General features: G+C 39.0%; 1 protein-coding gene across 13 annotated transcripts in view; it reads right to left on the bottom strand.

The window, feature by feature from the left end:
- The window catches only part of LOC149260897 (uncharacterized), a 291,502-nt gene that overhangs the window by 134,341 nt on the left and 141,162 nt on the right, over positions 1-15,999 (bottom strand). For all 13 annotated transcript variants that reach the window (XR_016258345.1, XR_016258344.1, XM_089421314.1 and 10 more), the window contains 2 exons: positions 9,979-10,090; positions 9,610-9,741 (listed from right to left, as the gene is read on the bottom strand). Coding sequence is in view for 11 of the 13 variants with exons in the window: in XM_089421314.1 (XP_089277440.1) it covers positions 9,610-9,741; positions 9,979-10,090 (244 nt within the window). In the remaining 2 variants the exon portion in view is untranslated. The remainder of the gene's footprint in view (positions 1-9,609; positions 9,742-9,978; positions 10,091-15,999) is intronic.

Raw genomic sequence — 15,999 nt, forward strand, 5'->3', positions numbered from 1 at the left:
CATGGACCCTATCATTTTTTTGCTTCGATTTGCAGATACAGACAAACTGTTGATTTGGGGTAGCATCGAATGTGCTCTAGCCACGAAATTGGTCGAGAGGCTAAGGCACATGAGATCTCCAATACCCAGAAAGTGTTTGGGTAGATTCTAAACAGTTTGGGAGATATTAGAATAATTAATATTTTTAATGGAGTCCCTAAGTATAAACTTTGGGAAATTAAAATATTAATGTGAATTAATATAAAATTGTGTTAGAATGGTCCAAAAGTCATGGATCAAGCCAAATCTAATCTTAGTCTTTGATTAGGGATGTAATCTTGGTCGTTGATTTGTCAACAAGAAAAATATAAGAAGAAACTTGACGGACACTTGCAGAACACACCAAAAGATCATGATTTCGACTTTCTGGGGCTAGGTTTGCTGAGAAAGTTGAGAGAGTGATCAAAGTTGTCGTTGAGGGGCAATGAATATAGAAGCAAAGAGGCAGAGATAGCACCAACAGGATCGGCGCAATAGCGAGGGAGAGGGACGCAGAAGCAGCCAAGGGTTCATGCAAAGCCAGCCAGGGCTCACGCAGAGGCAAGCAAGAGTTGCGCAGTGCCTCAAAGGGCTAGTGTGGGTGATGCAGAAGGCCAGAGGACTGACGCAGTGCCTCCAGAGGTTGACGTAGGCCAAGCCAGGGTGATGTTGGGCTAATGTTGGGCCAGAAAGAGGCTGACGCTGGGGTTTCGTGGGGCAGATTGCAGCGATGGAGCTGTCAAAGTGTTTATCCAAGGTTTCAGCCGGAATATCTGCTTCCGAGCAGAGAGGTACTACTACCGAGATTTTCCTTTGTTGGGTGAGCCGGATTTGGCACCCAGATTGTATTCTAAAACTGCTTAATAAATCAAACCCTCAAATCACTGCACCAGTTTTCCCGCATTGGGTTTTTCCGGGACATTAGTCCAAAAACAATGGTGTCACTTGTATGCTTGTTTCCATTTCTTTCGGCTGATGATCTGTAATCTGTTGAGCATGCATTTGTATTTATTTTCAGTATTTGCATGGTAAATAACTTAAACAAGTAGGTAGCAATAAATCAGTAAAGTGCATGAAGGGTTTCTAATGTGTCAGACTAAGAAATTCCAACATGGTATCAGAGAGTGGTTGCAGATCACAGGAGGCAATAGCAGAAAACAATTGTCAAAAGTGACAGAAGTTGTTCCTAGCAAAATAGCCGCAAGGAAGGGGTGATGCAGTGCCTGCGTCATCAAGATTGAGCCAAGAAGAGGCAGTGCAATGGCTGAGGGAGGCAAAGGCAGGCTCATGCAGAGGCCAGGAGGGCTGACGCAGTTCGCTAAGGAGGTTGATTTGTCGGTGCCGGAATTGCGCAGAGCCTAGGAGCTCTAACCTTCAGTAAGGTAGAGGGAGTTGTTGTCGAGGTGGATTTCTAGCCAAGGAATCCAGATCAGTGTTGCAATTGCAAAGACGATTGGAGAGGGACATCTCGACATTCGCAGAAGGGTTTCTAGGAGGGAAATCGAGGCTTAGAGGAGTCATACTGAGAACTTCTAGGAGGGAAGTAGAGGAGCAGCAAATGGCACTACACGGAGTAAGAGACTAAGACAGACTGGACGGAGCCTCAAACTCCGTAGTCTGGAAGGCCAGAATCTTATCTGTACTAGACAGGAATCATGTCAAGCACTTCGCCTTGAGAACAATAATTATCCCAGTTGATCCGGATGATAACGACAGGGATGAAAATGCAATTGCAAGGGCTAAGAGTATCATCCTTGACGGGGTCACGGATCATATAGTACCACATATTGCCGAGAAGAACATGGCACAGGAGACGTGGGAGGCCCTGACCAAGTTGTATCAGCATACTTCTGTGCAGACGAAGATGCTACCAGAAAATCAGCTGCGGTCATACCAAATGAAGAAGGGAGAACAGATCGATCCATTCCTTGGTCAATTGAAGGAGATCCGAGATGAGCTGACTTCCATAGGGGCAATGTCGGATCCAGAATTAATGGTAAGAACGGCCCTGAACGCAGTCTCAGAACACTGGGAGGTGTTTGTCTAGAGTATACTGGGTTTGGGCGACCTTTCCAGATTGGGATGAAATGTGGGTTGCTCTTTGCCAAGAAAACATCAGAAGGATGAGCAAGGCAGGGAGCAGCGGCAAGGGGATCAAAATCAAGGAGTAGGAGGAGGATGTTGCCCTCGCATCTGAGGGAAAGCAGGAGAAACGAAAGGAGGAGGACCTCTCCAAGGTCAAATGCTTCCATTGTGGGGAGATGGGTCATTATGAGACCCAATGTCCAAGGAAGAAGAGTAAGGGAGAGACCTCCGAGACCAAGGTAGCGCCCGCAAGGGCAGAGAAGGACGCAGAGACGGACGATGATTTAGCCATGAGTGCTCATGTGCCACTTCAAAAGAAGTGGGGAGACATCGAGCTATAGTCAGGAGAACTACAAGCGATGAGGGGCAAGATACTCGAGCTACCCAGCCTCTTAGATTAGACCTGGCTACAGGAGCCGCGAAGAGGAGTAGTGGTATTGGCGATGTCAGTAGAGACGGATGTGGATGGAGCGACAGAGGGAGCTGCAGTGCAGCAGTGCAGGATTCCCAGGACAACGCGAGACTAACAGGTTGCAATAGTGCGAGAGGCATGGGAATGTTGCACCAGTGCAAGATGACACAGAGAGGTGCACAATGGTGCGAAATGCATGGAGTTGTTGCAACAGCATAGAGGTCAGAGAGGGAGCACATGTTAGTGACAGGGGGAGCTTCAGCATCAGGAGTGTTTCTAGCCTGACGGATATGTCAGAGTTGTGAGATCAGTTACTTCTCAGTAACTAGGTTGTAGTGCAGCAGTTAGCAGTGGTAGTGCTATGGGCAACAGGATGAGAGGGGTTGCAATGCAAATGCAACAGTGGCAGTGGCAGAGCCATGGACAACAGCACAAATGCAGAGGGAGTTGCAGTACGGATGTAACAGTGGCAATGGCAGGGCCATGGGTAGCAGCACACGATGCAGCAGTGCAGACGATGTTGGGCAGCAGGCCTAGCATCAGCATAATAAGAGCAGAGATCTTCTCTAAGAAGATGACACATGAGGTAGCTGATCTAAACTCAGGTGAAGGCAAACTACTTCAACTGATCCTCCAAGGTGATTCCATCACCATGCTGCACCCATCACAGAGTTGCACCCATCACTGCTATGTTGCATCTCATCATGCTGCACTAATCATCACTATGTTGCACTATAGGACTGCTTATGAACACAACTCCTAAAAAGGCCTCCATTGCTGGTTATGGCTTGTGGCCTAGCCCAGCAATGAACTGCAACTAGGTCTCTCCATGCAATGATGCTTCCCATATAGAGGAGCAACGTGAGTTGATGTCATATCTAAAGAAAACCAAAGCATCTTGATGTCAACCATATTATAGAGAAACAAAGTGTATCGATCAAGAGAAACAAAGGATACATATTATGGATCATGATACATCAAGTTGTCTGCCACGTCTACTATATCATGTCACTGGGGAGACTACCGATCATGGATACTATGTTTGCAATGTCATATAATATATATATATATTGTCTGCCATACCAAAATCCTATCAACCATACCATGTATATACATGTTGTTCACTGTCTGCCATGTCAAAGCATTATTTTCCATATCATGTTTTAGCATGAAGTTTGCCATACCATGACACTATTTGCCATATCATGTTTTAGCATGATGTTTGCCATACCATGACACTGTTTTCCATATCATGTTTCAAGTTTCAACATGATGTTTGCCATACCATGACATTGTCTGCCATGTCAGAGCACTGTGTGCCATATCATGTTTCAGCATGATGTTTGCCATACCATGACATTGTCTGCCATGTCAAAGAACTATCTGCCATATCATGTTTCAGCATGATGTTTGCCATACGATGACATTGTCTGCCATGTCAAAGAAACATTGTCTGCCATATGTTGTTTGCCATACCATGCCATACACAGTGTGGTGATAATATATAAAACAATTTGATAGCGTGACTGTGCTTTTTAGCGAGTCACCGGTTATTCCATATGCCGGCCAGAGATTATGACATACATGAATATACCTTATGTGGAAAGGGATTGCGGTCATACCATATGTCAAACAAGCCTGCGAACTTCTATATTCCACAAACTAGTAGATATGCAAACCAATCAACGGAACATTAGGCCTGCGTTTAGGTCACTCCCATGTTGCATTATGAAACCTTCCTCCCTGACTGCGTATTAGTTAGGGCATCCCTTAGGACAGCGTATCCCTTTTGATCTCTCCTATCACAAAAACCCAAAGACAAGTCGAGAGAGATCACAAGAGATGATTGTTCAATTGACTTTAAGGCCACCTCTATTTATACTAAAACGTTGAGCACAACTAGGGTTTGTTTGGTTGTTGGCCGACCTTAACGAATTGTCCCATAACACAAATAAATTCATATCTCCATGAATACTTATCGCAATCTGGTGATCTTTAGATCAATCGCATACCTCTCGATGAGAGGGATCCAAGAAAAATATTCATTGCCATTAATAAGATGACCCACATGGAGTTTGGCCCTAGTTGCCAATTTTAACAAAGGTTGACTTGGTGGATTGTAGGAGGTCTTTGTCTTGATCAAAAGGTCTCGGTTGTCTCATTTGATTTGGTTCTAAAAGAAGAGAAGAGAATTTTTGGGTTTTCCCCTAGGAGATGGGTTTTTCCCTGGCTGAGAGCCTATACCCTGTTTCCTTATTGTTTTGATCTTCATTCATTTATTTTTGGTAGTTGCTTGACGATAAGAAGATAAAATAAGACATAAATGAAGTTAATAAGATTGCTAAGATCTATCGAAGGATTTTCATCTACTAGGAGGAAGGAAGTCTTTGAAAATCATATGCAAGTCCTAGCATACTACTAGCTAACTTGAAGAAGATTGAACCTCGTGGAAGCAGTGTTGAACTCAAGAACATGATTTTGGGCATCTTTATAAATCATAAACAATGTGATTAGACCGCAAACTTGGGCTAGAAGGATGACGAAAGTATAAGTGTCGAGAAGCACTCTTTAGACATCATTTGTCATCATTTCAACGAATCTGAATAGCAAAGATAAAATCAAAGATCTAATGAAGAATATCTTGAAGACAACACTAAAATATAACTTGGGAAGCAGTCACTTTCAAGAAAGGGTAAGTAAGGCTACTATAAGGTACGTATAACATAACATGTTCATTTGTGAAGTTTTTGTTTAAAGGTCTATATACAAATATCCATTAAGGTTTTGCTTTATGGTTTTAAGTCTAGGGTTTATACTTTTATATTTGTTGAAGATTTTTGAATATCTAGAATTATAAACCCTATATGGATATTAAATTACAGATCCCTATTCAAAAACCCTAACCCTATTCTATTTTGTTCCCTCATAGAAACCCTAGCCTTTGGTCTTTAAGGTTTGTAGATAGTCTAGGGAGAAATAGCATTCCCTAGTGAGGGTAGAATTGGATTTGAAATTCAAATGCTAGAGTTGATATTTCTAAAGATAACATCATGAAACTTAGGTTTTGGATCTGAAAATCCTAGGAATTTTTTCCTCTCTAAAGATTGCAAAGATTAGTGAAATTATCTTCATGCTTTCGTACTTGTATTTTGCTTGATGGTACTTGTTAGTAAATGTTGCAGGTACTTAATAAGTAAAATATGATGATCTTATGAAGAGTATGATGAATAAACACTTGGTAATCAAGTTAGATCCTTGGGCACTCTAATAGAAGTAGACTGATATGGGGATGGATCATGAAGATCTCATTGTCACAAGATAGGACACTATAAGAACCAATGTCCTAAGAATTTGAAGAACAAGAAGAGAAAAAGAGACCAAGCTACAGTTGCAATTGATGAAGCTCCACCAAAGAAGACCAAAACTAACTATGAAGTCAAAGGCTTATTCTATTAAGTCTTTAGGGATATTATCCCTTGTATATCCTTTGCTTACAGTATAGGTTATTGTTTCTAGGTCTTGTAAATTTTCTCTTATGTTTAACTCTAGAATCAATTTTTCTTTTTGATTTCTAGGGTTTATAGATCTAATATGTTTTGTTAAAAATTTCTTGAGTTGTTTCGATAAGATGAAGAAATCTGTCACAAAACTAGATTGATGCAAGACTAAGAAGGAGCTTCCACCTTTTCACAAAAGTTAAGTATTCTTTATTTCTTTCATTATTTTGTTGATTCCCTCTATACATATTTAGATTTATTTTTTATGCTTGATTACAATGCTCCCCTTGTGTTTTTTATGCTTAGATTTATATTCTAAAGAAGAAAGGATTGTGGTTAGATTCAGAGGGAGACTCTGAAAGGAAGACTTGAGAAACTTTGTTGCAAAGAAATCCCTTCAAGGTTTGTAAGAGAAGCAACTCAAGGTATGTATGAGGTTACAAAATTTGCAGTGTATCTCCATTATATAAGAAGGTATGATCATTTCTAGGGTTTTGGTATAGAATCGTAAAGATTCTTTTGTTAGGGTGTTTAGATTAAATCAACCCTTGTTATACTATATTTTGTTTTTTGTTCATTTTTTATAAAACCCTACTCTTGATTTTCAAGGTTTGTTGATGATATCTAGATAATATGATGAAACCCTAGCTTCTTAGTGTTTGATAAATTAGGGTTTATGAAAAAACCCTTATAATAGTTAATGAAAGATCCTAGGAATGAAACCCTAGGTGTATATGTTTCTATATGGTTGAAGCCCTAACTTCGTCTAGTTGTATATTTAAAGTTTAATATTAAAGTTTTGATGATGATATCTAGGGTTTGTGACAAAACCCTAGCAAAGGTTATTATAAGAGTCTAGGGCATAAAAATGTAACCCTAGGTGTAAATCCTCTTGTAGAATTGAAACCCTAACAAGGTTTAGGTTTAGAATATCTAAGGTTTATTTACTTGTTTGAAGTTTTGATAACCCTAGATGCTCTCATTATGATAACATGTTATTGATAAAGTTAACTTCATGCTCTTGTACATATATATTTGTGTGCCTAGTTGTACTTGTTTGTTGAGATTCGTAGATACATAGTTTGCAAGAAGTTACAAAGAGGTATGGCTACTTGGCAATGGCCCTATGATGTTGATGTGCATGATGCAAAAAGGAAGTTGTAACAACCCAAATGACATTAAAGTTTACTTCGATGATTGAAAGATGACCTTGTTTACATATGAAGATAGGAAAAATGATGAAGTTCGAAATTCTCCCATGTTATGAGCTTGTGTAGTTGGAAGAATAAAAATTGATGGACATATCTACCTAGTTAAAAAAGAGCTCGGATGAAGGAAAGTGTATACCATCCATAATTGAGAGAGAAGACATGATGTGTCAGTCATACATATAAAAAGGAGAGAATGAGATCAAAGAATAGTTAAGCACTACTAACGGTTACCCTTATTTGATGAAGTCGTTTTGATAAGTGTTGAAGCAAAGTTAGGTGTTGCTGGAGAAGTTGGAAAAAGAAGCTTCTATCAAGATTTTGTTTGGAGATCGTGATGACCTAAGCAACATCAAAATGGTTTAGAATCCCAGAGATTGTACTAGCATATCGATAATAAGAACCAGTATATTGGAAGTGATTAGGATCGTGTATAATGAACAAGTAGTTGATTTATTCATCTCTCCCTAAGAAGTTTGCATATATCAAAAGCATAATTGGATTGGTGGATATCTCTGATTTGGCCTTGATGATGCCTAAATCAGGGTGTGCGAGGGTATCGTGTTCATGTGGAGCTCTGTTGTTGTGTTTAACCTTGATGATACCTAGATCCCTGAGGGTTGGTGTCTTGGCATAAAGGGCTATATGGTATCTATATCCAGTTGGATAGATACCAGGGATGTAGTCTGATGGTACCTATAGTGGCATGTTGTCTTAATGACACCTTAGTCCCTGACAGTGTCTTAGATCCTTGTATTAGTGTCTTCGAAAAAACTCTCGGATCCTTAAGTTGATGGATCCTAGATATAGTATCATTGACACTTAGATATTTGATGTGTTGGATAGCTTGGCAATTCTAATATCCCTAGCATTGCATATGTTGTTGTACTATTCTTGGAACATTTCAAACTAAGGTCAACCTTGTACTGGTTGAACAATTATGAATACCTCCCTAGTTAAGAGGGAGTGTTCAGAAATGTAACTAGTATCGGTCTTAATAATTGTATTTGGGTCATGAATCATGATGTAATGTATTTATCAAAAGGAAGAAAAAGAAAATTATTTGTAAGCATGGGTTTCATGCTTCATTTATTTTTGTTCTAGGTCAAAGCACCCATTGAGTGCTTCTAGGGCGTATGCTGTATGTCACAGTCCTTATAATTATGTATTAGACCCTTCTTGGGCTTATTGTATCAAAGAAGAAAATTATTTTTATGTAAAATGTGTCACTTGTCACTACTCCACCAAGTCGGCCTCAAAAGAAGACAAGTCGGCTTCATTGAAGGGATTCGACCACCTTGAAGAGACTATATATAGAATTGTAGTCGAGCTATTTGATGATCTATCCAAGCAAGAGTTCGATCTGCAATTGAAGGAAGTACAAAGGCAAGGAAGAAGACTTGAACAATAAGGAAAAACCCTAGCGAAGAGAAGAGGAACCTTAGCAAAGAACTAAAGCTCATTATTTCTCTTGTTTTCCCTCATATGTGTGAGATTCTAGGTTGCATGAAGGGGCCAAAATTGCAGGTCTTCCGTAAGGTCAAAATTTCGATGCAATAGGGCCAGAATTTTGGTTGATGTAGTATTGATATAGTATTGATGCAGTACTGAAGAAGCTCATTAGAAGAACTATCTTGGGAGGCTGACTTGGTGGATTGGAGGAGGTCTTTGTCTTGGTCAAAAGGTCTTGGTTGTCTCATTTGATTTGGTTCTAAAGGAAGATGAGAGAATTTTTGGGTTTTCCCCTAGGAGAGGGGGGTTTTGCCCTGGCTGAGAGCCTATACCTGTGTCCTTGTTGTTTTGATCTTCATGCATTCATGTTTTGGTAGTTGCTTGATAATAGGAAGATAAAAGAAGTTAATAAGATTGCTAAGAAATCACAAGTAATTATCGAGATAAGAAAAACTTTCTGCCTTTTTTATTTTCCAACACTTAACTTGATAAAGTTTCAGTCCTTTCCTCAAAACCTTGATTTTCTATCTTAGATACAATGTTTGCTTCTTTTGCATTAATTAGTTTCCTTTAATATATAATAAACTCTGTTCAAAAAGAAAATTGTTTGATTGACTTTTATTGTATAATTCCCTACTTCTGATATATCTCCCTTTCAAGAATAAGACAATTGAATGTACAGAATATTCTAGTGGAATGTTTAATCTAAATTACAAATCTTGTGTGTTATTTCTGTTTTTTATATCCTAATATATTCTGTTAATCTAAATTGCAAATATTGTGTCTTACCTATTCCGTTATCTTGAGTGTTACCTCTTTAATTTTCTTAAGAGTCCACAAATTCTAGAAAACATACTAGTGAATCAGTCATACAAAATTGTTGACACCAAATAACACATGTTTCAGCAAGATTCAATGACTAGAACATTGACCATACTTTGTCCTCTTCATCAACAGCTGCAGGGGCAGTCTCAAGCCAGTGCAGTTCATCATCCAGCTGCTTTTGAGCTAGACTATACTCCTCTGGTTCCTCTATATTAAACAAAAGTTGCCCAAGAAGCTCCCAAAACTGCATGTAAAAACCAAGTCAATTATATACGGGCAATCATAAAAAACATGATAATTGGTAAATAAGCATAAGCATGCCAGCTATTTATAACATTTTCTAGCATAGAATAACTTAATTGAAGCTGTCATATCAGCAAGCATCAATCAAAGGAAAATAGCTGATCCTTCAATTAAACAAGATTTATGAAAAAAACCAAATACTAGACACTAGTCAAGATGAAAAGTCAGTCATGCTTACATGTAAGCAGCTCTTTGGATGACGACTTGCTTCATCCTTTGCTTCTATCAAAGCCTCTAGTATATATTGACGCACAAGTCCTTGCTTACCACCTGACTGGCATTTAACAGCCCTGCAGAAAAACGAGTAAGAAGTTTAAAGTTAAACATTATGCATCACAAACTTTGGAATAAAGAAGAAACATGTATTAACTATGCCTAGGAACTGTTTAAACTTCAGAATATATTTCCTCTACCAAAATGATAGAACAAACTTTCAGAAGCACCTTAAGCTATTCAATCAATTTCATTCATCCCTGGATGAAATTAGAATAGATGTTATTCATATCAAAGAAAAGCCATAAAAAATATTTTTCACAAAATTTAAATTTTCAAAACTCTTGTATATTTGTAGATCTTGTAAATAATTTTCTAAATCATTTTTTCTAACTTGGGTTTTGGGATTTTAATTATTTTTTATATATTTGGGGTTTGTGTGTTTTATTTTCATTTTTTGCAGGTTGGGTCAAGAGATCAAGTTGAAGCACAGCTAGATCTAGCCCCTTGAGGCTAAGATCTACTCTCTAAAAAATTTTGCAGAGTTATCCACTAAAGATTTTGCAGCAAAATTCAGATCCGGAAGAGAAATATTTTTTTGAGACAAGGGTTTCACTTTTCAGGCCTCCAATGCCTGGACCCTGCTTCCCTTAGCCCTGGATCAGCCTCTAAGGCCCCTGGGTCAGCCTTTTAGCCGTTGTGTCATCCCTTTCCAGCCCTTTTGGGGCAATTCATGAGCCCTAGAAGGCTCAGTCTCCCTTCCTAGCCCCTGCGTAGAGGGTTTAGGGCCTTTTTTGGCCTAGTCGTGGCCTAAAAAGGGCCTCGGCCTCCTTATGGAAACCTAGACAGCTGCCTTAGGGCAGGCCATGGGATTTTTAGCCCCTAAACCCTAGCCTTTTCAGCCCTTTCTGGCCAACCTCCAACTTCAATGTGCCTCTTTCAGGCCTTCTCTCGCCTCTTGCCCCCTGATCTTCCCTCCAAAGCTCTTCCCCCAACGTTGGACTTCCTTGGCCCAGCGTTGGCCTTTCTTGGCCTTTTCTACCCTAAGTTGCCCTAAACCCTCCTCTGAATTTTGCAGGACTAATTGCTTCATGGTTTTGCATGTGTTTGGTCTCCAAAATCTTGATTTTCAGGTGGCATATTCATTCTAAAATTTTGGGCCACTTGGCCAAGTGCATCTACAAAGCCTTGGGCCTAGGGTTTGACCTCTAAAACCTTGGTTTCTCTCTGTTATATTACAACAGTCAAAGCAGTGACAATTAGGCCCTAAAATCACATGCAAATTGGTAAAATTTGGTCAAAATTGCAAAAATTTCATTTTCTTAAGTTTTGGCCACTTGGACAGCTTAGATCTTACCTAGATCTAATTTTTTGCTTGCTGGAATTTACTGCATAACTGAAAATATCAGATCTGCAATTTTAAATCACACGCTTAAAGAGGGCTAACAAATTTGATTTTTCAGCTAAGTAACCAGATTCGTCCTATAGGCCCCACGAATCCCGAATCCATTGTGTCCGACGCGATTCTCTCCAGATTCATGTCCAAAAGCATGACACGTCGTGTCCTTTTTTGATACGCCGAATCCGACTGCGTGTCACAATTTTGGGAATCATGTCTTGTTTTCCAAGACTTGCTAGGCTCAAAAAGTGACCTGCACGGGTATGAAAAGGCCGCATTCAGTCATTACAGCCACGCATATTTTTGGCAGCTTCATGATCAAGTCTAGGCCCTAGTATTGATATGCTATTCATGGTAATGTTAAATTCTTAAAGTAAAAGTGTGACATTCTCCTTCATCTTCATTTTCATCCTTTTACTTAAATTTTTAACATTACCATGAAATGACTCGGGATGTTTGAGAGTGGTTCCGGCCTCATTGGATTTCATATGGAGAAAGTAGAATTTTAGATCTCATTCAAAATCCAGCAAACTTATCAGTTTTTCAGGATTTTAGGATTAGGGGATTGAAATGTTTCCATTGAATTTTGTCTTGTATTACGGTATGGAACTTGTATTTAATCAAGAGCACCAAACCAGGAGATTCTGAAAATGTCGTTCCTGCTACCGTTTTCGCTCCCGCTCCCAAGTAACACTGTTCCTGATGATATGGGTCTGGACACCAGTGTTGAGTTGGCATTGGCCAACATGGATCTCAATTATCTAGTGCTAGAGCCTGTTAGATTTGATGACTTAGAGGGGTCATCCTCCACACCAACAGATGCAGAGGCGACTATGGATACAGGGGAGGAGGAGGATGCAAAGGAGAGCAGTGGGAACCATGATGATGCAGACATTTATGTTGATTCTGATGTTGATTGATGCCTTGAGGCTTGTATACCTGTAGTTGTTTTATATTTTCTATTTCTATTTGCCATTGGCATTGCACCAGCACTACCTATGTAACACATTTTGATTTGATGACTTAATGAGAAAACTACAGTTGTCAGTGTGTTTATCTTACTATCTTGTAGTTGTAAGTTGTCTTTCAGTTATGAACTATGAATCATGATTTATGTGACCAGTACCACTAACATGTATTTGAATTTTGTATGTACTATGCATGCTAATAGCTATAGATGAAGATCTATGTTTGAAATCAATAAATTTGTATCATTAATTAAAATTTGTGTAAGAAATATCTAATTTTTAATATATAATATATATATATATATATATATATATATATATATATATATATAACGAATTCTACGTGTCCTGTTCCGGGGGGTCAACGTGTCCGAATCCGACACCACGAATCCCGAATCCTACGAATCCCGAATCCCCATGTCAAGTGACTTTGTTCTTCAATTTCCGATATTTTTTTCCTATTTTTGGGCATTGTCCTTAGCATCATTAGCTTGTTGATTTGTGGTTTATTTACTGCTGTAATAAATAAATCAGATCTGGAATCTATCTGAAAAATACATCTTAAAAGGGCTAATACATCTAATTTTTGAGTTAGCTAAGTTTACTTGGTATTTGGGCCATAATTGTGACATTGGGCAAGCATATGCATTGTTGTCATATAAGTCACTATTTGCTCATAAAAGGGTCATTGGAACATAAAGTGTATAAGTGTTTTCAGAATTCTATATCTTGTTCCTAACATTGACATTGTGGAAGCAGCTAACATTGTGTCTTCATTGTGAGTTTATATGCTATAAAGTTTGAAATTCACATCTAATAAGCTCGGTCTCTAAGCAAATTTCAAATCTTTGGTTTACATTACATAAATTGCTCCTAAGTCTCACTAATCCAATTGCTATTGAAATAACTTGTTTCATTTGTGCATCTAATTGGTGAGGATCTAGATCACATCTAATATTGGCTAAGAACACTTATTGTCTTTTGTGGATAATGGTCATTGGCTTATCATACTGAATCATTGGTTAATTGTTGCTCTATGATTTATCTAATGTGGACCTATATTTTTCGAGCAATCGCATCTTGTGGATATCTTGCATGCTTCAGATTCAGTTGGTGAACACCACATTGTATCGTCAATTGATCGATTCTTTGATGTATCTGGTCAACACTAGGCTAAATATATGTTTCGCATTCAACACGTTGAGTCAATTTATGATTGATCCCAGGAAAGTGCACTAGGTGGTTGTAAAACATGTGTTGAGGTACTTGCATGGCACAGTGGATTATGGTCTCGACCATGTCACATGTGATGGATTCAAATTGATTGGTTGCACGGACTTAGATTGGACCAATAGTGCCAGTGACAGGAAGAGTGTTCACACCTAATCATTGGGATTGGGTGAACATTTGTAAATATTGTAAATGGTAAATAATGGAGAATAAGAAAATGAAGAGACACTGCCCAAGAGTCTCTCCCTTCTTATTTATAACCATGAGCAACCTTAATGAAGAAACACAATTCGATTTGAGGAGTTACCTCCTGGCCTAACATGGTATCAAAGCCAGCGCCTAAAATTAGTTGTTGTGTTGTAACACCTGTCATTGTCTGCCATTATTCTCCTTTGACAAAAAATTTGTCCTGCATTTCCTGCCATTTCCTACCTCGCATAATCATGAGCATGGAGACTGTGGAGACTGTGCGGTGAGCTTGGAGGATTCAACGCTAGTGGGGCTAAAAAAAAAGGTAATATCATTCAGTGTTTTAATGAAATTTATGGGTCTAGCATCATGGTATGGTCTGCGTTCAAACCATGGCACTCTACTCCATGACTCACTGTGTATTATTAGCAAAATTGTATTGTGTTACATCGCCTCCTCAATGTCACCTACAAAACGGTTACCATACTCCTGACTCCTCCACCACTGCACTTTCGTGCCTCCATACTCTGTGTATTTAAATTCGTGTTCGTGTCATACACCAGACAGCCAACATACACCCCTCATGTTGCAACATTGTGGTGTAGTGCAAGCGTGGTGCTATCCTGACTCCTGGCTCTAACCCCTCCTAGGTATATAATGCCCACAGTTTTCGTGGCTCTGCGTTGTCATATATAAACCTCCACCGATCAGCACTCCTCCTCCCATAGCACTGGTTCACAACTCTCACACTGCATTTTACGTTGCGTTGTTTTTTCAACATTGCCATGGTTTGATTCCGCTCCAGTTTTTTAATTGTGATATATGTGCGGTTTTGTCACCACTCTCGCCGCTCTAGTTACAATCCTATACTCCCCGGTCCTGCAATACCACCCACCAATCCGTTGCTACCCAATCCACGATGCATTTTGTTTGTGTGGTACCTCCCTCCCACTCTTGGTTTGGTGATATGCTAGATAAATCCACCCCACGGTTTTTAATTGTGATACGTTGACCCTCCTCCCCCATATAATACCATCCCCATATATCTACTCCCCCATATAACTCCTTCCCCAAATATACCTCTAATATATACATCAAAATCATATTTTCATAATTTTTTTACATGACAAGTGCAAATTTTTGCCAACAGAGAAGCATTGTTTTTACATCGTACACATTTAAATGCATTCATTGATCTACATAGTTGGAGTAGTTCTCTCTGGAAAGGAGAACTATCCTGAGTGGTCTCGGAAAATCAAACACACTCTCATTTTCAATGAGTTGTGGAAAGGAGTCTGTGAAGGTGTAGGAGACAATGCACCTGAAAATCCCACTTCAAATAAGGAGTTCGCCATTTGGGAAAACAAGAACAGCAAGGCCTATGCCTTGATTGCAGCATCTATAAATGAAGAGGTGAGTCACCATATTTCACCATTTTCAAATGCTTTTGAAACCTTACAGAAGTTGAAGGAACTCTATGACTCACACTCTGCACTTGAAGTTGTCCAATTGATGATTAAATTGTTCAGTCTTGAATTACAAAATGATGATCCTCTTGCTCTAGCATCAGAAGTAAAATCTATTATGCATGATATCAAAGTCACTAAAGTTGAACTATACATTCCTCTTATAGCTTTTGTCAAGGCACTTTATCCCACTTATTAAAATTATCTTGAGCCATTGCAAGGAAATGGAAACCTCAAAGAGATTACCTTTGACTCTCCTATGAATAAATTTGCTGAGAGAGAGAAAGCTTTTGGGAAGAAGACAACTCCTCAGTCTTCTGATGAAGTTTTGTGTCTTGCACATAGAGAGAAGAATCATGCTCAAGATTCTTCCAGAGGAAGAGGAAGAAGAAATTTCAGAGGCAGGGGGGCAGACACTCTCAAGGAGAAAATTCTAATCTTCATTACATAGTTGCAATAGAGATGGATAACATGATGCGTCTGCATGCAAGTTGCCTAGGGACAAAATTGAGCAAGTAATAAATCAAGCCAAAGGTAAAACCAATGATAAAGAGAAAAGTAAAGCACCTGAATCCGCTCACTATGTTGTGGCACATTGTAATATTGGAGTAAATGAAGACTTGTTTAATGCTTCACTTGCTTCTTGGAAAAATGATTGGTTGCTTGATTCAGGAGCAACTTACCACATAACTTTTAGAAGAGATTTTTTTGAAGAATTTACTGACAATGTTGAT

This window comes from Pinus tabuliformis, chromosome 6 (assembly GCF_031772625.1).
Source record: "Pinus tabuliformis cultivar Carrire ecotype Pingquan chromosome 6, CPIR1, whole genome shotgun sequence".
NCBI lineage: Eukaryota > Viridiplantae > Streptophyta > Pinopsida > Pinales > Pinaceae > Pinus > Pinus tabuliformis.